The 26,809-nt window shown below is 41.8% G+C and overlaps 1 protein-coding gene across 1 annotated transcript in view; it reads right to left on the bottom strand.

Annotated features, from left to right (window-relative positions):
• Nucleotides 1–382: 382 nt before the first annotated feature.
• Nucleotides 383–26,809, bottom strand: part of LOC125232444 (protein masquerade) — a 49,644-nt gene continuing 23,217 nt past the window's right edge. Inside the window, 17 exon segments of the mRNA XM_048138104.1 lie at nucleotides 383–1,792; nucleotides 2,584–2,697; nucleotides 4,099–4,215; nucleotides 4,217–4,254; nucleotides 7,271–7,285; nucleotides 7,288–7,359; nucleotides 8,024–8,210; nucleotide 8,351; nucleotides 8,859–9,030; nucleotides 9,278–9,355; nucleotides 9,792–9,959; nucleotides 10,652–10,776; nucleotides 12,592–12,719; nucleotides 18,277–18,483; nucleotides 19,196–19,389; nucleotides 20,407–20,517; nucleotides 21,452–21,601. Coding sequence (XP_047994061.1) covers nucleotides 1,739–1,792; nucleotides 2,584–2,697; nucleotides 4,099–4,215; nucleotides 4,217–4,254; nucleotides 7,271–7,285; nucleotides 7,288–7,359; nucleotides 8,024–8,210; nucleotide 8,351; nucleotides 8,859–9,030; nucleotides 9,278–9,355; nucleotides 9,792–9,959; nucleotides 10,652–10,776; nucleotides 12,592–12,719; nucleotides 18,277–18,483; nucleotides 19,196–19,389; nucleotides 20,407–20,517; nucleotides 21,452–21,601 — 1,931 coding nt within the window. The 3' untranslated portion in view covers nucleotides 383–1,738.

Below are 26,809 nucleotides of genomic sequence, written 5' to 3'. Positions count from 1 at the left end.
CTATAACTAATAACTGCTCTAAATAATATGACATCAAGGTTTCTTATGATATGTCAAGAAATAAGATGGATGGAAAATTTAGTGCAAATTAAAAACATTTTTTTAAGATAATATGTCTAAAGCAGTTCCTGTTAACTTTGTACATAGCCACGTCAGCAAATTTTAATTGATCCTATTTTGTTACCAACATTTAGTTATATAAGTCGATTTTCGTAAGATATATACAGGATAATTGTTATAATTAAGAAAATATAGATACTAGAGAACCTTAATGACGAAATAAAATTTAATAAAATCTCTAATAACACAATAGGAATTAATTAAAACAAATTTAACTTTTTCCTTAATTTTTGTACAAACTTTTCGAGAACTGCTGCTAAACAAATATCGGAAAAAACCTTGATTTAAATGAGGTTGATGGCCTAATTTATGTAGGTAATATAAAAAGAGAAAACTTTTATATAGCACCCAGTTTCCTCAAATGAATATATTTAAAACTTAATTATACAATAAATAATATTTATAAGTATTGAGGACTATAAAAGCGATTTTTCATAGACCTAAATCAGAACTTTAGGGATAAAGCATCTATACAATGCACGCCCCTCAATGCACCTACGCCTACAAGAAAAGTAATATACCTATATATTTTTGTGCCTAAATGACTTTGTTTGTTCATGTCTATAAGAGTTGGTAATTTTGTTGTGAGAAGCAATTTAAAGGATCGTGCAATTAAAAATATGGTTTATCTCCTCCTTGGTTACGAAAAGCACAGCTTTGAGAATAAGTCCCGTGATAGGTGCCTAGGGGCTGAACTCTGCTCACGTCTTTTTTAATTTAGATTAGATCGATTTTTAGAAATAAGTTTAAGTGCACTAATTAAGATTTTATAAAGATTCCAATTAGGGTGACTGAATTGTGTTATTAATTAAAAAAACACGTAGATAGGCTTCTTACTTTTCTTAGGTGCGATACTAATCGTTATTAAGATATTCACTCGTATGGAATACACACGCTGTTTAACAATGGCGTCCTATCGGGTGCAGAATAAATAAGTGGTGGGAGAAAAATAAATGCCGCCGAAATAAATTAAATATTCCTAACTTAAACTAACTTAATATAAATAAGAACTTATTTATTTACATTTAGAGTGAAGTGGATGTCTTTTTTTCACTTCTACTTTTAGTGCAGTCACCAGCCATAGGGGCCCAAAAATATTTGAGTATGTGTGTTCAAATATTTGTGAACACCTAGGCTATGATGTATCTGATAGTGACTTTACTTATACCTACTATTGTGTTTCGAAAACACTGTTTTCGCAATTTATTCGCATGCTTAAGGCGAATCGCGGAAACTAGAATGAATTGAGCTGCAGAATAATATCCAAATAAATTCAATTTGTCTTTGTGCTGTTGACTTTGACGGAGTTTCAAAAGTGCATAAAGTTAAAGTTACATTCGGATCAATTAAAATTGAAGTTGAGATTCCATGGACCAAATGTTTACATTACGATTTGTTAACATTAACTTCTTTTTAATTTCTAGTCGTTTTCTTTACAAATTGGTTCACAGATAATATATATACCTGTACCTGTCTTAGATATACCTGTCTTGGTACCTCAATGTGAACACTAACTTTGAGAATACGCGTACAATCGGCTCACTGTGAACCAGCTGTGAGCCTAATATGAACATTATTAAATCTCGGACTTTAAAAAAAGTTCTAGTGTCGTCTAATACTATAGGTTGTTGACGGAGATGATCTGGTTTATCCACCCGATGAACGAAGACACCTGCAAAAAAAATACAGTTTGAGGTAAGTAAATGTTTGAAATACTTATATTAACAAAATAATTATAAATATCGTTGTCTGAGTACCTGCAACACAAGCCTTCTTGAGCTTAGGGACTCAGTTAATCTGTGTAAGAATGTCCTATAATATTTATTTATTACTGCTTTTACCCAAAGTGCTTTTATCGAGAATTCATTTAGTACATTTTCCTGACTTGATTGAATCATGTTAATAAAGTCAACACACAATCACGCCTGTATCCTACTATAAACGGGTAGGCAGAGCGCATGAAACCTCTCAAGTTTCAGTGTCACTCTGGCGAATAAGGGGTTCAAAGAAAACGAAATTATGACATTGCAGTGACAGGTTGCCAGCCTCTCAGTCCGACTAATGTGTATGAAGTTGACGATGTCGTCCGCGCGGACCCGTTCGCTTTAAAACGCTCGCTGAACTTCATACATATTCGTCCGGTGCGGATCGCTCCGCGCGGTCGGCCCGCGTGACACTAATGATATAACCAGCCTAAAGATTATTGATACTTGAAGTAATGACGATCGGTCTGGCTGTAGTGACCCTGCCTGCTGAGCCGCGGTCCCGGGTTCGTATCCCGGAAAGGGCATCTATTTGTGTGATGAGCACAGATATTTGTTCCGAAGTCATGGATGTTTTCTATGTATATAAGTATGTATTTATCTATTTAAGTGTGTATATCGTCGCACCCATATTACAAGCTTTGCTTAGTTTGGGGTTAAGTTGATCTGTGTAAGGTGTCCCAAAAAAAAAAATGTTTACCTTGACGTAGACGCCGGGCACGTCCTGGCGGCCGCAGCCGAAGCCCCACGAGACGAGCCCCACCAGCTCGTAGAAGCCGTCGTCCTGGCACACCAGCGGCCCGCCGCCGTCGCCCTGGGGAACACATGCTTCTATCAACACTTGCACAGCACTAAATACGAAATAAAATATCAACAATCATTGGAGGATATTGAATAATTATATTAATTATTGATAACTCAAGCACACCTCGGACAATGGCGATCAAATATATGGCGTACTCGTAAGTCGTTAACAAAAATTAACTTTCTGTCATTTTGTGACGATAATTTTAAGCATGAGATTTCAATAAAAAAATTGTATTTGTGTTAATTACATTAAACTTTTAGCAATAATCTACATTCAGAACGTTAAGTTTTGTACAGATTTTATGCTTTATTGTCGTCATAAAACAGCGAGTTAATTTTTGTTAACAACTTTCGCTAACCTTGGGTCTCAAATTCTGAAAATGCCCATATGAAAGAGGCGCGTTCCTACGCACAGTCTAAGCTTACTTACCATGCTTGTATGAGTGAGATATGACAGGTCGACTGTTCGCGTTTTTGACAAATGTTACAATACAATACTTATTATACAACAATACTTATTATGTAATTCCATTTATAAAATGTATTTGTATAGTTGTTTGTTATCCCTTGAAAATTACAAAATAAAATAAAATAAAATGTTAACTGTGAGGTAACCGAAAGCGGGTGGGAGGCACTTTCAGGGGGGAGCGGGAGTGGCCATACTGTACGATAGTACTCTTTATTATACTGTGACTAAAGGGTCCCACCAAAAACAAGTACCTAAGCGATGAGCTATCGGCGCTAGAAATGAACAAAAGATAGTCGCTCCCGTGTGAATAAAAGAGAGAGCGAGCGATTTATAGTTAGTTCATCTTTCGCGCTATCTTCGCGTATTTTAGGCGTGCGCGGAGCCGAAGCCAATACGTAGAAGGGCTTCTACACTTTAATTAAATGTAAGGGGTACACCGAGCGGATGCTGCCCTTTTCCGTGTCATGGTATAACCGTGGACGCACGCAGAGGCAGCACCCGCCAGGCTGTAAGGTCTATTTGAGAGTTACTCGAATCTAAATTGATCCCACCCACCCACAGAATGAACAAGCAGGAAGAATGAAGATGATATTGACCGGAACATAGACCGTGATTAGTTTTTTGATTTTTGTCGAGCTCCCGATATTTCGGCGCAGTTGCATGCATCATGATCACGGCTCAGACACGACATTGGTCTAAGCGCGACAGCGGTGAGCGGCGACCATACATTGGAGCGAGACACAGCGATGGGACTTTTCATTCGCATGTATGGCTGCCGCTCACCGCTGTCGCGCTTAGACCAATGTCGTGGCTGGGCCGTCAGAATCAAGATTATCTCTGTCACAGCGTTCACTTTCCGAATACATTCCGCGTCGTTAACTATCGATAGCTCTCTCACACTCAGGAATTGTTTCCAGCTATTAAATTTCTAGTAATTACCTGACAGGCGTCATTTCCTTCTTCACCACCAGCACAGAATGAACTGGCAGGAAGGATGAAGATCTTCTCAGTGACTGCGTTCACTTTCCGGATACATTCCGCGTCGCTGACGATGGGGAAGTTCGGCTTCTCGCACTCTCAGGGGGATGGGGCCGGCTGGAATTTGGAGAACACATTATTAGATGTTGTATTAAGAACAGACTCACAAAACTCAGCTGGTAATTTCGATTTTACAATCATATTTAGCTTAGCTATTTATAACAGTACTAGCTTTTGCCCGCGGCTTCGCTCGCGTTAGAAAGAGACAAAATGTAGCCTATGTCACTTTCCATCCCTTCAACTATCTCCACTTAAAAATCACGTTAATTCGTTGCTCCGTTTTGGCGTGAAAGACGGACAAACAAACAGACACACACACACACTTTCCCATTTAAAATATTAGTGTGGATCTCAGATGATCAATAACCATTAACTATTTTACGATAGTAGTTCAATTTTAAAGCAGATAGTAGTTAATTTTTTTTTCTTAATGTGCGCACTGCCAAGAAGTAGAATTTCTTGCCAGCGGCTAAATATTTTTCCGAGCTCAACCGGCAACTTTCAAATCTAGGGTGAACAGGCATCTTCTGGGCGAGCTCACTCCATCGTAGGCCACGTTTTTGCCTTTGGCTAGTCTGTGGCCATGAGTAAGCCCATTTATAATAAAAATGGCACCTGATAATTAATCTAATCTATCTCTGCCTGATACCGCCGGATGACATCTTGAGGAAACAAGACTGCTTATCCCCCCTCTGGATTGAAAATGTTCAAGTGCGTTCAGCAAAAACGAACCTGAAGTTCAGGTTGCGTACTCCGAGTAGCCACATGCCAATCGTTAACGATCCGTAGCGATCGATACTCGATTGACACGGTCGCACTAAAGAGACACAAGCGTCTCACTAACGTAACCTTTTCTGATACTGTGGCCGTATCGTGGTCGTGTTTTTGTCATTTCTAACAACGAACAAACTCGTATGTCATCGACACCTCAGTACCCGGCTGCTTGGGCACTGGGTGTGAGACGCCACTTAAGCGTCTCCGCTGCGGTGGCTGTTTTTTTTTTTTATTACAAATGGGCTTACTCTTGGCCACAGACTAGCCAAAGGCAAAGACGTGGCCTACGATGGAGTGAGCTCGCCCAGAAGATGCCTTGTCACTCTTGATTTGAAGGTTGCCGGGTTATATGAGCTCGGAAATATAGCCGCCGGTAAGGAATTCCACTCATTGGCAGTGCGCATAAGAAAAAAGAAGCAAAGCGCTTCGTGCGAATTCGCGGAATATCTACCAAGTAAGGATGGAGACCAGCCGTGCGTCTAAGAGTCCGATGGTAGAATGGGGACGGTGGAATAAGCTCGTGTAGCTCTTGGCTGTGTGGGGTCACGCTCCCATAAGGCTGCGGTGATGGGCCATCCTTGTGGTGGATGGCGCGAGTAGGGTGAGTGCCAGGCGCAGACCTACCACTGCCGGTCATGTTCCAGTCCTATGATCCCGAGTTCGGTAATACCATTTGAGCGGAGCCGGGCTCGGTACCACGGTATTGGAGACCGGGTTTCTAATATCATGCGTCACTTTCGCACTTACATGATAGATACTGAATCGTGACAGACATGGTGACGATAGACTACCATTCATCTTAGCCCTGCTGATCTACTTATATACCAAAAACTTATATAACTCCGTATAGACCGATAAAGTCTAAGAAAAAAAAACCGGCCAAGTGCGAGTCGGGCTCGCGCACAAAGGGTTCCGTAGCAGCAAATAAAAATTACAGTTAAATCAACCTATCTCAAAAACTATAAGAGATACTTTGATCAAACCAAAAATCGTTGAAAGAGTTAATTAGCATGCATCACCTCTATTTTTTTTAGAATTTTATACCCCGTAGTTATAAAAATAGAGGGGGGGGGACATACTTTTTACGACTTTGAGAGCTGATATCTCAAAAACCGTTCACTTTAAGAAAAATGTTTTTTAGAAAACTTTATATCATTTTAAAAGACCTTTCCATTGATACCCCACACGGGTATGTACATCGAAAAAAAAATTTTCATCCCTCAGTTACATGTATGGGGGCCCCACCCCAATTCTTTTTTTTTACTATTTAGTGTCATAATTTTGTAGCGGTTCATACAACACATATTCCCATCAAATTTCATCACTGTAGTACTTATAGTTTCCGAGTAAATCGGCTGTGACAGACGGACAGACGGACAGACGGACAGACGGACATGACGAAACTATAAGGGTTCCGTTTTTGCCATTTTGGCTACGGAACCCTAAAAAACGTACCTCAAAACCATACAGAAAAAGGTACGGTGAGCTAGATGGCGATACACCTTTGGGGAACGCTCGGCTAGATGGCGCTAATATTAATATTTGAGATTATAACACATATCAAGCTAAGAATATGGGCCAAATTGTCAAAACAGAGGTTCAAAAGTTTTAAGCCTGTGTCGAGAGATGGCAGTCTATGCACTGTGATTACACATTTTACTTTGACAGTCATTCTCTATAATACTCGATCCTCTTTGGCCCTACTGGTAGTACTGATCTACTTAAGGTGGAAACCCATTACACCATATCATGCTATGACCGTGCTATGAACGTGTCAGACAAAAAAATATTCTTTGTATTACAAAGTATGAGGCTATGCATACTAGCCCGTTCCATCACCGATCATACCCGTAGCGTGCCATGCACGGACCGTCAAATATTGTCGGCGAAGATATTTTGCCGGTGTCGAAACGCTCCGTGAATGGCACGCAACGGTGATAGAACGGTGCGTGCAGGCGGTCAAACGGGGTATAACCGCGTATGGTGACCGTTTGAAGCACGTTATACACGCGTTGTCATACTTCTTTCAGTCACTATACTCGCCTATGCTACGGGGATGATACGCGGACACTACGGTCACTATACTCGTCTATGCTACGGGGATGATACGCGGACACTACGGTCACTTAACTCGTTATGCCCGGATATGAAATGATGTGGACACGTTGTAGTGGGCATAGCCATCCGTGTCGCGTTACATTCCGTGCCTGACACGTTCATAGCACGGTCATAGCATGATATGGTGTAATGGGTTTCCACCTTTATATACATTATACTCGTAAAATATAGGTGTACTCACTCTCGCCCATGTACCGTAGCCGGTGACGGTGCAGCGCTTGCCTGCCGCGTGACTCACACCTCGCGCCGGCAGGCACACCAGACACACTCCTAGAATCATAATAATAATACTATACGTGTATCCCTTGCTTTTAGATTAAATTGTTCGAAAGGGCCTCTGCGCTGTTGGCTTCGGCCCCACGTACGCCTCCCAAAGGTCCGGGACGCCAGCGTCCCGAGATATGGAAAAAATACTACATTGTAGTTATTAAAGCGGGCTTAAAGTAAACGCGCTTAAGAGAGCAGATATGTGTACAATACGATTAACGTTTGGTACCAATATGTAAATGAATCACGCCGACAAAGTGCAAAAATAAAAAATAGATTTGGCAACGATTCGGGTTTTATATCTGAACTTACAGATCCGGGACAATAACTCGGGTTTTATATCAGTCTTGCTCGCACTTATGCGATCCCGATAAGAGCCGAAGCCGAAGGATAAAAGCTGAATCGTTAACTGATTTTAATCGCACTGTAATGGGCATTGCACATGAGTGTCGTATGACGTTTTTTCAATACACTTAAGGAAAAACCATCTCAATTTACATATTATTTAAATTTTTCATTCAACACATTTGCTGGTACACATGTGTTACGAACCAATGTAGGTACGTATTTGCACAAACCGGATATAGCGCAATGGCCAAAGCCATTTATGCAAACTGAATTGTTTTTATCACTCTCGTTAGAATGACTGAGGTTGCCCAAGACTGACCTTCTTTGAGCTCCGCTTTCCCATGTAGCTTGAGCAGCGCTATGTCATTATCCAGGGTCTGGCTATTGTGGTTGTGATGGATGTAAGTGGTGGCTACACGTAGCGTCTGGGCGCCGGGCGATCCGTACTTGCGCGTGAGGTCGTGATCTCCGACGCGGACGTAAATGGCGTCACCGGAACGACGATGCTGAAAAATTACAAAATGGTTTAGTTAAAAACAAAATATCTGTCATTAATATCCGGCTATCCTAGGCCCATGGGCGGCCTAGGTTGATCATACAAATTGACCACGTGAAGTATATCCTGGTCACGACATCAATCGAAAACACTCATTATTTCATCTTTTATACTCAATAATTTTGCACGTCGAACATCTGATACAAATAGGTATAGTGACAATGTGCCGCAGTCCACCCACGCCTGATAAGGAAAGCGGTCACCTGTTACGCATTATTCACCAATAAATTACTGTCAACCGGCACGCCTGCCAACCACTCACCTGGCTCGCTACAATTTCACCTTTTATACTCAATAATTTTACATCTGTCTTCAGGTGGAACATCTGATGCAAATAGCTTTTGGGCTTACTTAGTGACAATGTGCCACACCACTGGGTCCCTGATAAGGGCGGCGCCACACAGGTGCTGGTTGAGCAAGTAGATGTTTATGGCATGTCTATAGTAGTAGTCATACCTGATAAAATTTAATTACTCAATCTATATCCTGGTCACGGCACCAATTGAAACACGCATTATTCACCTTTTATAGTCAATAAATGACTGACAACATGTAAACCATCTGACGCACAACGAACGATGACAAAAATTTGGCTTACTTAGTGACGCAGTGCGCGGCAGTCAGCACCCACTGTGTGCCTATAAGGGCGGCTCCACACAGGTACTGGTTGAGCGAGTTGATGAGCGCGACCTGCCAGCACCACTCGCCGCGCTCGCCGTCCTCGCCGCCCATCACGCGGCCGAGGCGGCGGGAGCTGCGGGAGGAGGTTCCTGGAAATGGTAATGATGATTATTAAACACAACATCATGAAGAACAAACAACCAACAGAGTAAGCATTGATAGCTAAAGAGAAAAAAATACTTAATGTTATTATATATGTATTAAACTGAACAGCAATTAATTCGAACTCTAGGTTAGATGCCATGATGCAGTCTTTCCAGCATCACATGGAATGGAACACGTCAATAGACACTAAGTTGTAGATTTCTATGGTTTTTAAAAATAGTTAAGTTTTACCTTTAACTCCGCAAACGTATTTGTTGTATTTTTCAGGCACTCTTATAGTCGAGCCGTAGGTTGGTTCATACGGGACAGCTGAAAAAGTAAATAATGAATATTAATTAGTATTTACCTATTACCTAAGTAATTTATAAGACGTAGTATTACAGTTGCATCTTTCAAAACCAGGGACTAAATGATGAATTATTCGTTGACTGTGGTGTGGATAGACATTGGACAATGAACCTCGTCCAAATGGACAAATTTCAACTGATATTCAAAATTTCGTTCAATTCAATCTTTTCATTGAGCAGACCTGATACTGTTGCTGAGTCTCAAGCTGCCGAGCCACAGGCATCAATGCCGTCCTTGAAACGTTGGAGGTTAGTGTTTAAAAAATAGTAATACGCGATTAAGTCCCGTTTGTTATTTTAAATATGTGTAAAATCGTGAAAGTTTAAATCATCTGAGTTAGGTACTAATATAATCTCGTTAAGGACTTGTTAGCTGGAACATTCTGAGAAACACTCACTCATGGGCGGAGGGTGTGGTGTGGTGGTGTAGGGCTCGTACTGCGGCGTGGCGAGGGGGTACGTGTCGTTCCTCTGCACGCCGGTCACCTCCAGCACTTTGGATTTCGGCGCGCAGCATTGCGTGCCTGCCTTCTTGCACTTGAACACGTCCGTCATTTCGGCGTTGCCTGAAATTTTAAATTTCTTTGTTAGGAATTTAATGCGTAGGTATCTGTTGTTTGATTTAGCTGACGTTATTATTCTCTACTTCAGCTAGGATGCTTCAGCCGCTATCGGATGTAAGAAGCGCCTGGCATCCGTTGGCTCGTTGGGTGGACGACATTCGAAAAACTGAGGGGCACGTCTGGATGAGATTAGCTCAGGACCGGGATAAGTGGCGTACACGAAGGGAGGCCTATGCTTAGCAGTGGGCGATTAATGGCTGGCACGGGGTGGAAGCAAGAACTATTAACATTTTATTCGTTTTTACATCCAGAAAAATCTCAAATTATGAAATAACAACGAAGAATCACTCTGAAGTCATGTGCTTACCACTCTGAAATTGCGCGGACGTGATGACAGAATTGGTGATTTTTACAAACTCTTAATTTACTTTCCCGTTGTCTGTTTGTAATCGAAACTTGCAAGTTAATTTTTATCCACTTTCTGATTTCGGATTATTGCAGTGCGTTTTTATGTGAAATCCCAGAGTTAAGAGTTTGAATGTGCCCTCGTTTTGTCAACTAAGTAATAATCCATTTAAAAACTGTTTTATTTTCGATTTAGTTTCACTATTGTTGGAACGTTCGGTTTCGTAATCAAGAAGAGCTGTAAGTATATTATACTTTTTGCGAAGAATCGGCAGGAGAATGATACTCACGGAAGCAGGTAAACGAAAGCAGGGAGACGATACAGGAGCCCGGGCAGTCGGGACGCGGGTCGGCTGGCGCTTGCGTCGTGCTGGGAGTCGTCGTCGTTGGCCGCTGCGTGGTGCGCGGGGGCACTCTGGAAACATGGTTACATTTTATACTAACAGGGTTCATGTGTGAACCTACCAGATTGTAATACATGTTTTGTACCACATGATTAATATACAATAAATTATGAATGATTTATGAATTAATGTAATAACCTAACCACAAAATTAAAATTTTGTTAAAAACCCCATAGTGCAGTGTTTTTCAAAGTGTGGGTCGCGACCCCCAGGGGGGTCGCGGCATCTATCCAAGGGGGTCGCGAAGTTCAGCTTTATGATAAACTGGTTACGTTTTTTTTTACTTAAAAAAGTCAAATTCTTTAAAATTCAAAGGTTAACCTTAAAAAACTATTTTTATGATAAATTAATAAATTGTGTTTATTTGTTGAAGACGTCAGCTCGCATAAATATGAAGTGGCAAATGGAATCAAAACTTTAAGGGCTTCTTTTACTAAATGCAGCCATTCTTTTAACCCAGAACGCATCAATTGAAATGGTGCTTCTTTCACCGAGGCGTTGAGATCGGCCAGCTCAACGGACTTCATATTTAAAAAATATTCAAAATCCAACTTTCCATCACCAATCAATGTTTCAGTTGAGAAATAACTTTGGAGATGGTTTTTTAAACTTCTGATGATATTTCAATGATTTTAGCCATGCATTTTTGTCCAGAGTTGTAATTGTAGGATTCAAAGAAAAGAAATTTGTGATAACTAAACTAGTTTTAAGGAATGAACCTACCATATTGTAATACATGTTTTGTACCACATGATTCATATGAAACGAGTGGCGATAAATTAAAACACGACCGAAGGGAGTGTTTTAAATCGACACGAGTTACAATTTCCTTTTCGCACAATAAATTATGAATTAAATGTAAACAGTAATAAATCTTACAGTAGGTTAGCATCCTACCGACTGCGCCATGTTAGTCTTTATTATGTACCTGATGGGAAGCAGACACCACCGCCAATGAAAATAAGTCAAAACAATATTTTTTTTTAATTTCTCGCCATGCGGCGTACTACTTCCCGCAGCGTATTCAGTACAAAATAGCGGTTCACATTAAACGACACAAAAAGCGATTTTACAGATCTAATTACCTATAAGTTTAATTCAGAAAGTCTTCCAAAGGTAGTAGTAGTAATACACTTTATTGTACAAAAATAAGAACACATATAACAGGAAAAAAAGAATACACACATCATTTGTACAAAGGCGAACCTATCCCATTAAGGGATATCTTCCAGTTAACCTTAGAGCAGTTAAAGGAGAATTGGAGACGGTAGACTTTCCTAAGCTAAACCTATACCTAACCAAAGACATGTAACTCCGTATAGACGGATAAAGTCTAAGAAAAAAACGTACCTCAAAGCCCTAGAAAAAAAGGTACGGTGGCCTAGATGACGTTACACCTTTGGGAAACGCTCGGCTAGATGGCGCTAATATTAATATTTGACATTTTAACACAAAGCAAACAATATGTGCCAAATTGTCAAAACTGAGGTTCAAAAGTTTTAAGCCTGTGTCGAGAGATGGCAGTCTATGCACTGTGATTACATATTTTACTTTGACAGTAACTCTCTATAATACTCGATCCTCTTTGACCTAACCTACAAACTATAGCAATATAGAAGTTATCCATACTAATATTATAAATGGGAAAGTGTGTGTGTCTGTTTGTTTGTCTTTCACGGCCAAACGGAGTGACAAATAGACGTGATTTTTTAAGTGGAGATAGTTGAAGGGATGGAGAGTGACATAGGCTACTTTTTGTCTCTTACGAGCGAAGCCGTGGGAAAAGCTAGTATCATATAAATAAATACAAAGGTAAGTATCGTTACCTGCTATTGTCACAGCAGACGGAGCCGCTAGTCTTGCACTGCGTGTGCGAGACCAGCACGGCGGGCCGCTCGCAGAATGCCGCCATGATGTTCAGCAGACAGTAACCAGGGCAACGGGGCAGCGGTGCCTGAAACAGAAAACAAATGAGGAGTGTCTTTTCAAAAGGACTTATTTCTATAAATCAACAAGGTTTATTTCTCAAGGAAGACATAGATAATAACCTAACCACAAAATTAGAATTTTGAAAAAAACCCCCGACCGTGGCATTGTAGACCGATTTTCATGAAACATGGCTAAGAATACTCCCGACTAACTCAGCTTTCAGATTAAAAAAAAACTAAACCTAAATCGGTTCATCCGTTCGGGAACTACGATGCCACAGACAGACACACACAGACAGACAAACATACAGACAGACACGTCAAACTTATAGCATCCCCGTCGTTTTTGCGTCGGGGGTTATAAATAACCTCTGTTGACTTATAGAAATAAGTCCTTTTGAAAAGACACTCCTCAAATATGTATAGTTTCTAAGCAGAACTGGGTTTCTTCTCAGGTCTACAAGGCCTGGATATCGGGGCGCTGGCAATTTGTTTTTGAGATGGAAAAAGGGACCATGATAAATTTAGGGATGTGGCGTAATTCCAAGTACCATACTAATAATACTAAGTGCCTTGGGGCTTTCTTTTGAGATTCAATACGAGTGTTAAAACAGTCGTTCTAGGAAGATAGATATGGTTTTTATAAATAACATAAAGATAACCACCAATTTCTAACAAGTAATAGATAAAACGCATTCTTATGGACTCCTGCACCGATAGCATGGTCGTGCGATAACTGATAAAACGTCAGGCCATCCTATTCGCACTTACAAGTAGTGCGAAAAAGACAGCCTGACGTTTTACCATTTATCACGCGACCATGCTTGCCTGCCTAGATACGTGTATGGGCAGGAGGCACCTTCCTCTACGATGTGCTCCTCGTCTATTTAGAGAGAGAATCTGAGCTACACCCATCTCTTACCGGTTTAAGTGTCGTAGGAGATCGCGTAGTCGCGGCCACACAACATATCTCCTCATACATTCTCCTTGTCTAGAGAGAGAGAGACAAGCTATACCCATCTCTTACCGGTTTAGGAGTCGTAGGTGGTCGCCTAGTCGCGGCCACACAGCAACACAGCATTTATCCTCTCCCGGGCAGCAAGCATCTTCTTTATAGTCACATCTCCCATACAATCTCCTAACCTAGAGAGAGAAGACAAACTACACCCATCTAGCCTAGTCGCCGCCACACAGCATTTCTCCTCCCCCGGGCAGTAAGCATCTTCCTTATAGTCACATCTCCCATACGATCTCCTTGTCTAGACAGAGAAGATAAGCTATACCTATCTCTTACCGGTTTAGGAGTAGTAGGAGATCGCCTAGTCGCCGCCACACAACATTTCTCCTCCCCCGGGCAGTAAGCATCTTCCTTATAGTCACATATCTCATACGTCTCCTTGTCTAGAGAGAGAAGACAAGCTATACCCATCTCTTACCGGTTTAGGAGTCGTAGGTGGTCGCCTAGTCGCCGCCACACAGCATTTCTCCTCCCCCGGGCAGTAAGCATCTTCCTTATAGTCACATATCTCATACAGTCTCCTTGTCTAGAGAGAGAAGACAAGCTACACCCATCTCTTCCCGGTTTAGGAGTAGTAGGTGGTCGCCTAGTCGCCGCCACACAACATTTCTCCTCCCCCGGGCAGTAAGCATCTTCCTTATAGTCACATATCTCATACAGTCTCCTTGTCTAGAGAGAGAAGACAAGCTACACCCATCTCTTACCGGTTTAGGAGTAGTAGGTGGTCGCCTAGTCGCCGCCACACAACATTTCTCCTCCCCCGGGCAGTAAACATCTTCCTTATAGTCACGTCTCCCATACGTCTCCTTGTCTAGACAGAGAAGATAAGCTATACCCATCTCTTACCGGTTTAGGAGTCGTAGGAGGTCGCCTAGTCGCCGCCACACAACATTTCTCCTCCCCCGGGCAGTAAGCATCTTCCTTATAGTCACATATCTCATACGTCTCCTTGTCTAGACAGAGAAGATAAGCTATACCCATCTCTTACCGGTTTAGGAGTCGTAGGAGGTCGCCTAGTCGCGGCCACAGCATTTTCTCCTCCCCCGGGCAGTAAGCATCTTCCTTATAGTCACATCTCCCATACAATCTCCTAATCTAGAGAGAGAAGACAAGCTATACCCATCTCTTACCGGTTTAGGAGTCGTAGGTGGTCGCCTAGTAGCCGCCACACAACATTTCTCCTCCCCCGGGCAGTAAGCATCTTCCTTATAGTCACATATCTCATACGTCTCCTTGTCTAGACAGAGAAGATAAGCTATACCCATCTCTTACCGGTTTAGGAGTCGTAGGAGGTCGCCTAGTCGCCGCCACAGCATTTCTCCTCCCCCGGGCAGTAAGCATCTTCCTTATAGTCACATCTCCCATACAATCTCCTAATCTAGAGAGAGAAGACAAGCTATACCCATCTCTTACCGGTTTAGGAGTCGTAGGTGGTCGCCTAGTCGCCGCCACACAGCATTTTCCTCTCCCGGGCAGTAAGCATCTTCGTCCACGTGGTCGCACCAGCGCGCGAACATTTCTCCCATGCAGTCTCCTTTGCATTTATGCTCCTTGTACTTGGATGTCGGCCACTAGGGGAAGGAAGAGATCGTTAGTGGGTTGTTAATTTGAAGACGTGATAAAGGGTGGACAAGTTTAGACAGTATTGCAGTCAGCCTGCGTATTATGCTTCCAATTTTATCACTTATTCACGTGGATAAGACATCAGTCACTCTCACACTGACACACTTGCCAAAGCGTGACGGATACTTTATCCACACAGATGAGTGATAAAATTGTAAGCATGATACGCCGGCAGGGTCCGATTCGAAAGGATAATTATCAACGATAATTATCACGATGATTATCGTGATAATGAAAGGTCAAAAAGATAATTACCGATTGATGATAACAAAATGGAGGATCTTAGTTGGTTTTAGGAGAACAAATTGAACAAAATGTCGATTTCGTCACTACTTTGAAAAAATCTCGTATCTCACGCTGCAAGTTAAAACGCAGTAATAAGTCTATACTCTATATGCATTCCATACATACTTACTACAATTTTCAATTCATTGACAGACGAAGATACAAGTTTTTTTTAAAGTAGTGGCGATTTATGTTAAATATTAAATGCCAAAATTTGTAATTTTTATTTTTTTCTATTTATTTTGTGTAAAAAAGGAAGCGTTTATTGTTATAAATATTATATTTAGCGTCCTTTTTTCTTATGAAAAAAAAGTGAATTATCGCACACACACGTGATAATACATTAATAATTATCACCCAGCGTAATTATCTTGATTCGAACCCTGACTTCAGTGCAGTGGTATAGTGCTTGTTAGAAATTTCGTTCTGTAATCTCTTATAGCCCTTCTGTCTCAAATGTTGCTCAGAAAGTTACTGTTAATTTTAATAGACAGTCACAGAAGACCCATGTTAGATAGTGGTCGGACATGTTAACTTCTGTCTGATGTCAATATCATAACTACATACCTACAGTTAAGTCACACCTCGGACACTGGCGATCAAATATAATTATGAAAGAGGCGCGTTCCTAGCACACAGTCTAAGCTCGTGTAGGCGAACGCGTACTATGCTTGTAAGAGTGAAATATGACAGGTCGACTGTTCGTGTTTTTGACAGACAGTAACTGTGAGGTAACCGAGAGGGGGTGGGCGGCAATGTCAGCGGGGAACTGTGGTTAAGTCGAGGGTTACAGGACATGTTATTGCATGTGATACGCTAAATCGTTCAGAAAGGGATATATTTAGTAGGCAACTTGAAGTTTATTGTTTACCAAAATACTAAAGAACTCTTTAAAACACCTCTATAGTACAGAAATGCTCTTTACCTAATACTCCGGTAGATTAAATTAGTTGGCGAGTTGCGCGGAACGGGCAATGACAGGTTGGCCAGATACATACGTCAAAGCTTGTATGAATTGACAGCTATCTCAATCCCAAACTAATCGCGGCTCAGTAATATGAGCGGTCGTTCGATCGTAGTCTGTTCAGTTTATGTTCGATTGCCCATGACGGGGCAGGAAAACACTTTGTGGAAGATATTTACTTACCGATGTAGTAGGTTTTGGTGCATTAGCAGGCCTACGCCACTCGCTCGCGGTCGCGCGTTAAGTACCTACCCGCTAGCAGTTGCCTCGAGGTACCCCCCCCTCGCCCACGCCTTTTTTTGGATTTGGAATTTTTTATGTGGATTCCACTCAGAATCGCGAGCTCTTTCAATCCTAATACGAGAAAAAAAAGTGTCCCAAGGTTTTTTCCCGTTCCGTTACCAATTTTTCATACATTTTGTATGGCGGTAACGGAATGGAAGGTTTGAAAAATGTTTGGAATTCTTGGGACATTTTTATCTCCTATCAGGATCGAAAGACCTCGCGATTCTGAGTACGAATCGCGTAAAAAAATACCCATGTTACAAAAAAAGTAGGGTGGACAACCTTGAAAAAAAATGGCCTATCCAGGGAAAACACTTTTCAACCAGTAAAGCTACTTACCGGTGTAGTAGGCCTGGGTGTGGTTGGCGGTCGCCTGGTCGTGGTCTGTTCCCCTTTAGGCTCAGTAGCACAGCACGTCCCTTCCCCGGGACAGTACGCGTCTTCGTCCACGTGGTCGCAGAGCAAAGCGAACAGACCGCTGATGCAGTCGCCGCGGCATTTGCGGGTGGGGCCCTTGTATTTTGAGGGGGGTGTTGTGGTAGTGGAGGGGGTTTTAGCTGGAGAAAAGTCATCATCTTCTCCTAATCAACGTCACAGAGCAAATACGCCAGTGATGCCGTGACTGCGCGGGGTCGTTAGGTATGTTTTGAGAGGGCTGGTGTTGTATGTGGGCCATTTTTTTCAAAGTTGTCCCCCCCCCCCCACTTTTTTTGGATTTGGAATTTTTCATGTGGATTCCACTCAGAATCGGGAGCTCTTTCAATCCAAATAGGAGAAAAAAAGTGTCCCAAGGTTTTTTCCCATTCCGTTACCATTTTTTCATACATTTTGTATGGCGGTAACGGAATGAAATGTTTGAAAAATGTTTGAAATTCTTGGGACATTTTTATCTCCTATCAGGATCGAAAGACCTCGCGATTATGATCGCGCTGAGTATGAATCGCGTAAAAAATACCCATGTTACAAAAAAAGTGGGGTTGGGGTTGAAAAAATGGCCCATCTAGGGAAAACACTTTTCAAGCAGTAAAGCTACTTACCGGTGTAGTAGGTCTGGGTGTGGTAGGCGGTCGCCTGGTCGTGGTCTGTTCTCCTTTAGGCTCAGTAGCACAGCACGTTCCTTTTTTTGATTTGGAATTTTTTTGTGGATTCCACTCAGAATCGGGAGTCCCAAGGTTTTTTCCCATTCCGTTACCATTTTTTCATACATTTTGTATGGCGGTAACGGAATGGAAAGTTTGAAAAATGTTTGGAATTCTTGGGACATTTTTTTCTCCTATCCGGATCGAAAGACCTCGCGATTCTGAGTATGAATCGCGTAAAAAATACCCATGTTACAAAAAAGTGGGGTTGGGGTTGAAAAAAATGGCCCATCTAGGGACAACACTTTTCAAGCAGTAAAGCTACTTACCGGTGTAGTAGGCCTGGGTGTGGTTGGCGGTCGCCTGGTCGTGGTCTGTTCTCCTTTAGGCTCAGTAGCACAGCACGTCCCTTCCCCGGGACAGTACGCGTCTTCGTCCACGTGGTCGCAGAGCAAAGCGAACAGACCGCTGATGCAGTCGCCGCGGCATTTGCGGGTGGGGCCCTTGTATTTTGAGGGGGGTGTTGTCGTAGTCAGCTGGAGAAAGACAACAGAGAATAAGTAAAATTAGTTTGATGTCAAAATGATATTTCAATAATCATAGGTATACTTACGTCAAGCAAAAGTCGGACTAGCTTTTGCCCGCAGCTTCGCACGCGTTAGAAAGAGACAAAAAGTAGCCTATGTCACTCTCCATCCCTTCAACTATCTCCACTTAAAAAATGACGTCAATTCATCGCTCGTTTATGCTTAAAGCGAGCTTTTAGTGTGCTTCTTATTCTCCTTAGGAACGACAAAATCGGCTGTAGCGGCCCCTGTAGCCATTTTTAATCCAACACAATTTTCCGGATACGCAGAGATCATAGAACGCTAGAACGCTGATACGTTTCTAGAAAATTCAAAATATAAAGTGACTTACAGCAGTGGTAGGCCTCATGCTATGCCTCTCATTCTTGGTAGGCACCACTAGATCAATATGTCTTCTATCCCCATAGCCATCTCTGACCTCACAATACAATCGTCCGGATACGATCTCACAAATAACTCTGCTGGGATGCAGCCGGCGTATTATGCTTCCAATTTTATCACTTATCCACGTGGATAAGACATCTGTCACTCTCACACTGACATACTTGCCAAAGCGTGACGGATACTTTATCCACATAGATAAGTGATAAAATTGGAAGCATTATACGCCGGCACGAACGTTAGATACGCTTTTATAAAGTTCAGTTGTAAAGTGACTTACAGCAGTGGTAGGCCGTTTCGTGTGCTTCTTATTCTCGCTGGGAACCACGAGGTCTGTCGGTCTTCTGTCTCCGTAGCCATCTTTGGCCACGCAACATAGTCGCCCGGACACACAGAGGTCCCGGGACGTTAGGTACGCCTCGCAGTACTGTGTCAGACGGTTTTCCACGCAAGTGCCGGGACAAGCGATGTTACCTGGAATTGTGACAGTTTGAATGGCGTATAAATTACTAAGCAAGATTTAAAAAAATTACAGTTTTAACGGTTGCAACATCTACATTTTCATATTTAAAATGATTTAACATATTCATCGATATTTCTGTACGATCGGGGCCCATTTCTTGAAGCTACAAGTTACAATTTACAAGCGGTAGTCAATTTCTAATATGACAAGTTGGAAAGAGACTTCCGCTTGTAACTTGTAACTTTCAGTTTTGAGAAATGGGCCCCTGGGGCAGTTATTTCGATTGCACTAAAACATGGCCCTTCGAACCGATTTGAAATAATGGCCTAACAAATCTGAGTGTGTTCTATGACTTCTATTATCCTAATCTTATAGGGAGCGTACGAAAACTATCGTGGTAACAACCACCACAAGAGGTTCTAGATGTCAGATCTACAAGAAAGTGTGTTTGAACTGTTGCCGTCGTCATATAGATCTGATGTGGAGTATCAACGCCAAAGACTTTTCGATTTAGGCCACTAGGTAGTACTATCAAGCACTAGTCTACACCGCAAATGTACGTAATAATTACAATCTGTCTTGAGTCGCATCTGTTAGGTACTTATTTGTTGTTGGCTCATCCTTGTTCTGTTGATAGCGTATTGCGAGTTTCAGATTCTACTACACTCACTAGAACTAAATTAAGTAGCTACAACCATCAGTTGCAAATGTACCTTATAATTATCACTTCTTTGTATTTGTCAGGCGCGAGCGTGGCGGGTTTGTCGCTAACATGTCGGTAGCGTGTCGCCGATGGCCGATGACTATCCTACTCTTACTCTCACTAGACGTTACCTACGATAATCAGACGCAAATGTACCTAATAATTACCACTGTCTTTATATCTGTCAGGCGCTGGGGTTGTGGGCTCGTCTTCGTCGTTTGCATGTCGCTCGCGTGTCGCCCACGTGTAGACGGTCTCATATCCTACTCCTACACTAGGCCTACATTACCTACAACAATCAGACGCAAATGTACCTAATAATTACCACTGTCTTTGTATCTGTCAGGCGCCGGCGTCGTGGGTTCGTCCTCTTCTTCAGCCGGTGTCGTGTAGCGCGTCGTGAACGGTCGCCGCGTTGTGGATAGCGTGTCGTTGCCTGGAATTAGAGATAAAACATTTTTAAAACGGTGAATTTTATGGATTGCGTCTCGCATCGGACTTACCATGTCATTTGCGTATGTGCCGCAATCTTACGGACGCTACTTAATACATCATATAATTGATGTCAAAGGTCAATGTGGCAGGTTTCACCCATGAAATAACTATGTTTGTGATATAGGCAGCAGCGAGCAAACGAGCAGACGAGCCGCCTGATGCAAAGCAGTCATCGCCGCCCATGCTTTGGCAATAGCTGCCTCTTTGGTTTTGAGAACTATCCTTCTTAACGTTGGAGAGGAGGATTTTGGAAAAAGTAATTTCCATTTGAGGAACTTAGGTATATTCAATGTCTTGTTTTGCATAATTCATTACATGCCCTTTGAATATTAAAAGGGTTCTGACTTAAAATGTATTATGCAAAACTGTAGCTCTACTTTATTGAGAAATATAATGGCAGTTCTACATATATGTCAATTAGTTTAAATGTACCTAACATTCATACGCCTTAGTGCGTTTTCACATTTCGATCCGCTCCGATATCGGATGTAGGACCGATATCCCACGCATTTAAGCGGCCATCTTTTATTTTTGCCTTTGAAATCCTTCCAACAGCCGATATCGGATCAAATAATGTGAAATCGCACTTACAATTCTTGCCCACTCGTGTATCTAAATACAGTACATAAATAGGTATTCTACGATCCACACATGGTACTGACCTAAGTGCGTTTTCACAGTATTCGATCCGATACATTACAGGCGCCATCTTGGATTTTTTCCATTGATATCGGATCCGATAATGTGAAATGAAAACGGACTAAAGGTTCGTAGGATTTGGGCACTCCTCCTCGTCGAGTACATTGGAGCTGATGTTACATTCTTGAGTGTCTCATTGAGACCGCGGTTCCAAGAGATACACTTGAGGTACTAACCTAGAGGCTCATCCACACAGCACTTCATAGAAGGATTGGGGCACTCCACCTCATCCAGAACGTTGGAGCAGATGAGAGATGCGATGGCGTGCATGCACACGCCAGGGCAGTTCTTGGCGTCTACTTGTGTGTCCAATGTGTCTAGGAGACCTGGAAATAAAAGGAAAATTAACACTTTCGAAACCGGGCTCTACGAGGCGCTACGACATTTTCGCTACATACGGGGAAACCCATGTAATCGGCTACGCTTCTACGAGCGGTGTGCCCGACAGTCGGGTTCTTGGTAGCGAAAATGTTAATGGTTAGTACAACTCTATGCTCAGCAGAATTATTAGTTAGACTGTTAGCAAAATAACAATCTAAGTGAATAGGTAAATTAACGAATTGTGATCTTATTGTTTCCAAAAGTTTAAGTTTTTTCCCAAAACGACTTCAATAATTATATAAACTTCGCGGCTTCTAATGCATTATCTTTCTAATGTAAGGAAAGGTATCCTTTGTGGTTTTTAGTAACTTTTACGATAGCATAATTTATCTAATTCAAAATTGTTTCTGAAACTGTTATCTTTGGACTCACTCCAAGCAATACTTATCTAAGTCTGATAAACTACATTGATTGAAATATGTAGCGTTGGCGTCACTATCGAGAATCTTGTATACCATTGACAGAGCTCACTTAATCAATATCTTCCTACAACGATCTAAGGCCTACTCGTGCCCGATTTAAACTAAGTAGGCGTCCACATGTCCGTATCGTACGCATGTGACGCATCGCATCTCATTTCGTCCACTAATATTGCGTACGGCGAGTATCAGTGGACTTGTTTGACTTTCTACACAAAGAATACTAAATGCGATGCGTCCGAGCCGTACGATGCGCGTCTGTGGACGCTTACCTCAATGTTTTCCATCGACAAATTATGTTGTCCATCGACTACATCGAAGTGACTCCCGTTATCCCGCGGAATGTTCGACCTTGGCATCTCGAACGGTTTTATAACAGCTGATACGCAGGACTGCGGGCTTTGAGACATCTTTAGGCACTGGTCCCACCAAAGAGAGAAATCGCTCATCGCGTCTCTTTTATTTACACGGGAGTGACTATCTTTAGCTCATTTCATCACTCACTCGTTTTTGATGGGAGCAATGTCTTATAGGTACCTACTAGTCATTGATTTGTTATTTTTAAATAGTAAAACTACCGTAAGCCTTACTGACATCTCAGGTATATTATTATTGAACATATAAACCGAGTCATGTGCAAATGGTCCAAAACCGCTCAACATGTTTCGCTCTGTATCGACGAGCATTCTAGTGTGATAAGAACCACCGTATGCCCTATTTAGACTGCGTGAGGTTACGAGTACATTGCAAACCATGTAGGTCCATCAAAATATTCCTCACAGGCTAAAAAACCGAGCTACAAATCGTAAGCCGAGAACGACCTTGAAGTTTCGTGCATTCCACATTCCAAGCAGTGGTTCCAATCAATCTGCTATAACAATTTAAATGATAGCTCCGCCGTGGGCTAGTAACGGCACTCTGCTATCCCGGTCTGTAGGGCTGCCACAAGCTACAACAGGGTAAATCCACGTAAGAGTAACGTGACTCACGACTTCATTGAGTGTTTATTTGAACTACACTTACAGCTGCAAATGAATGGATCTATGCTTAGATCGGGAAAGTAACACTTATTTAGAGATATATTATCACTTGAACTTGCATCGTGAATAAATGGAACATGCCATAAAATTGTGACTCATACTCTTTCCGCTAGCCGCATTCGAAATGTGGTGCTGGAGAAGAATGGAGAAAATCAGTTGGACAGAACGAAGAACTAATGAAGAGGTTCTGGAAATTGTGGGAGAAGAAAGAAGACTAATTAAAGAAATAGAAAACAGAAGAGGCAAAATGATTGGTCACTTGATACGACATGATACCTTCTTTAAAAATATCCTAGAAGGAAAGGTGAAAGGAAGAAGAGGGCGCGGAAGACCCAGGAGGAGTTTTGTTGACCAGCTCAAGGAGAAGGCCGGTGTCATGTCGTATCAAAAACTAAAGAGGAAAGCGGAGAATAGGGAAATATGGCGCATACTCCACCGACAAGAGCTACATTAGCTCTTAAATAAGATGATGATGACTCTTTCCGCGGACTGACCCAACTTTATTTATAGCCACATTGTTTTAAAGCTAATATGCCTCCATATAAGTTACATCATTTTCATTTTTGATGCAACGATACTTCGTCGCTTACTAAGTATTTGCCTTTTTACAGACAACGAATACCTAGCAGTTCTAAAAAAACCTAAATTAATTTGGTTTCGATTACTTTCGATGGTTTATCACTATGTGATAGTATGATGTATGCCCCAGTGTCCGTCATAACATCTATTTTTTTAATTGTGTCTATTTGTAAGAAACCAAATCAAGATCTAAGTAATAAATATCCAACGAGCACACAGGAACCGGAAGTCAAATTCTACACTAATAAAACTGAATTACTGGCAACCCTGACCCTGGCCTGAGTACGCGCCGGACCATTTGGGCCATGTAGGCCACTGGGCCACGGGCCCGCGCCAGGAATGCGTGAGGCGGCTGCTTACATTACATAGGCAATTACAGGACCAGATGTAAAGTTTTGAATGTTGTTTCAAATCTCATCTCCTAATAATAAGTTGATATAATTACATATCCTACATAATAAGCGCTGGTGGGCTAGCGGTATGAACGTTGCGACTTTCGGGTCCCCCCACATCTAGCGTCTCGCGAGCGTCGCGTCGGGCCAACTGTATGGGCAAAGCCTGACGCCGCGTCGACGTCGCGTCGACGCGGCGTCTTTTTCCATACAGTTGGCCCGACGCGACGCTCGCGAGACGCTAGATGTGGGGGGACCCTTCGATCCGGAAGTCGCGGGTTCGAACCCCGGCTCGTACCAATGACTTTTTCGGAACATATGTGCGAAATGTCATTTGATATTTGCCAGTCGCTTTTCGGTAAAGGAAAACATCGTGAGGAAATCGGACTAATTCCAGTAAGGCCTAGTTACCCTTCTGGTTGGAAGGTTAGATGGCAGTCGCTTTCGTAAAACTAGCGCCTACGCCGAATCTTGGGATTAGTTGTTAAAGCGGACCCCGGGTTCCCAAGAGCCTTGGCAAATGCCAGCCCTATATTCGCCGAACCATTTGGACCACGTAGATGTAGGCCACTGAGCCATGCGTCCGCGTCAGGCATGCGTGAGGCGGCTGCTTACTTTGGTGCGGCGGCTTGGCGTACGGCGTACGATCAAAGGTTCAAGACTCCAAGAGCTCAATAGGCAAACATACCAAGTGAAATGTCTGCAGCTACATGATAAAATTATACAATATTTTCCTCTTTTTTAACTTTACAAAATTTTGAAAACTTTCTAGATATAATAAAAACCGCGAAGCGTCTGGTTGAGGTAACTGGTGGCCGAAGAGCTGGCGACTTCCTCGCTCAACGTATCAGCATTGCGATACAGCAAGGAAATGTCGCCAGTATCCTTGGTACAATGCCTCAATCAAGGGCTTATTTTAGACATTAGCTAGCTTTTAAGTTTAGTCTTAGTTTCTTATATAATTATGTAAATATGTTCATGTAAATAAAGAGATATTATAAAACAGTAAAAAAAAACCTTATTATTAATCTTAAACTTATTACGTAATATAAATCATAAAAAATAATACAGACAATGTAAGTTAAATTAGGTAATTTTATATCGTAATACAAAAACATACAACTGCGAAACACGCATTCGATTTTCCAAAGACCGCATTATATTACTTTTTTATTGTATTTTATTTAGAAAACTCCACACTAAAATCATCGCACCTTCATCTACTATATGCACTAACCGCCATCAACCTACTGTATATTATTTCGAGTTCAAACCTTATCAGTAATCAATATCTTTATCTACTACAAAATGTTACATTTATTTTGTTTACATAGTTATTATCGTAAGTCCGTTTTCACATTATCCAATCCGATATCGGATGTAGGACCGATATCCCATATAAATATAAATAAATAAATATTGTAGGACATTCTTACACAGATTGACTGAGGCCCACGGTAAGCTCAAGAAGGCATGTGTTGTGGGTACTCAGACAACGATATATATAATATATAAATACTTATATACATAGAAAACATCCATGACTCAGGTACAAATATCTGTGCTCATCACACAAATAAATGCCCTTGCCAGGATTCGAACCCGGGACCGCGGTGTAGCAGGCAGGGTCACTACCGACTGTACCAGACCGGTCGTCAAAATAAGCCATATATTTAAGCCGCCATCTTGAATTTTTGCCTTTGAAATCGTTCCTACATCCGATATCGGATCGGATAATGTAAAAACGCACTAACACCCACTAAGTTTTCCCGGTTGCGGTGTCTATAATAGTGATTACGCGATCGATAAGGTGACAGCGTGACGTCAGCGGTCGTCGACCCGCGAGAAAGCCTGCTAGCTCGTGCGAGAGGGATATGCTGACCGTGAACGACTGCTGTTGCTGACCACACTCTGTGTTCATGCAGCTACATGAACAATTGTTTTAAGACGCTACAGGAGCGAAAATGCTATAAATGGAAAGGAACCCCCCTTTCAATTTGGGAATTCTAATGTTATTACTAGATTTATAGAAAAAAACCGGCCAAGTGCGAGTCGGACTCGCCCACCGAGGGTTCCGTACCTACAAAACTATTAGGTACTTTTACGTTACTCACATAAGTCTAAAGACTGGGCTAGGCTAGAAGTATAGGTTCTCTAATGAGCATAATTGTGTTTAGCGCCACCTCTCGACGAATTCGCGAACTAATTAGCACAGCTTGCGTGAGGTCTTTTATAATGTTAACCAAATTCAACATTTTTTATTTTATTTTAAAGTAGGTGTTTTATGTAAAATTTCGTAGCTATAAATTTTAACACCTTTATTCATAAACGTACACTAAAGTTATCCAGCCGATAAAGTTCGTTTATCCCTTTCTATCACACCAATACGTCGGAAAGGGACAACCGAACTTTATCGGCTTGATAACTTAGTGTACGTTTATGAATAACGGGGTGAGTATTACCGTACTGTAAAAATGTAATGTATAGTTGTATACGGATTAATGAATTTAATATAGATAGGTAATTATTGATATGTGGCAAAACGAAGGAAATTGTTTACACCTTCGCAATAAGTATCTAATGATATTTTTTTAATTTACCATGTTACTTCACGTACCTACTTAGGTACTTATTTTAAAAACTCTGAAAATGTCTATTGAGTTTCTGTCGCAGACCACCATGTGCCTTCTGCATATTCTGCGCTTTGATAGAGTTGCCATAGT

Source organism: Leguminivora glycinivorella, chromosome 1 (assembly GCF_023078275.1).
Source record: "Leguminivora glycinivorella isolate SPB_JAAS2020 chromosome 1, LegGlyc_1.1, whole genome shotgun sequence".
NCBI lineage: Eukaryota > Metazoa > Arthropoda > Insecta > Lepidoptera > Tortricidae > Leguminivora > Leguminivora glycinivorella.
The sequence above is the reverse complement of the archived record's forward strand: the minus strand, read 5'-3'. Positions and strand labels throughout refer to the sequence as shown.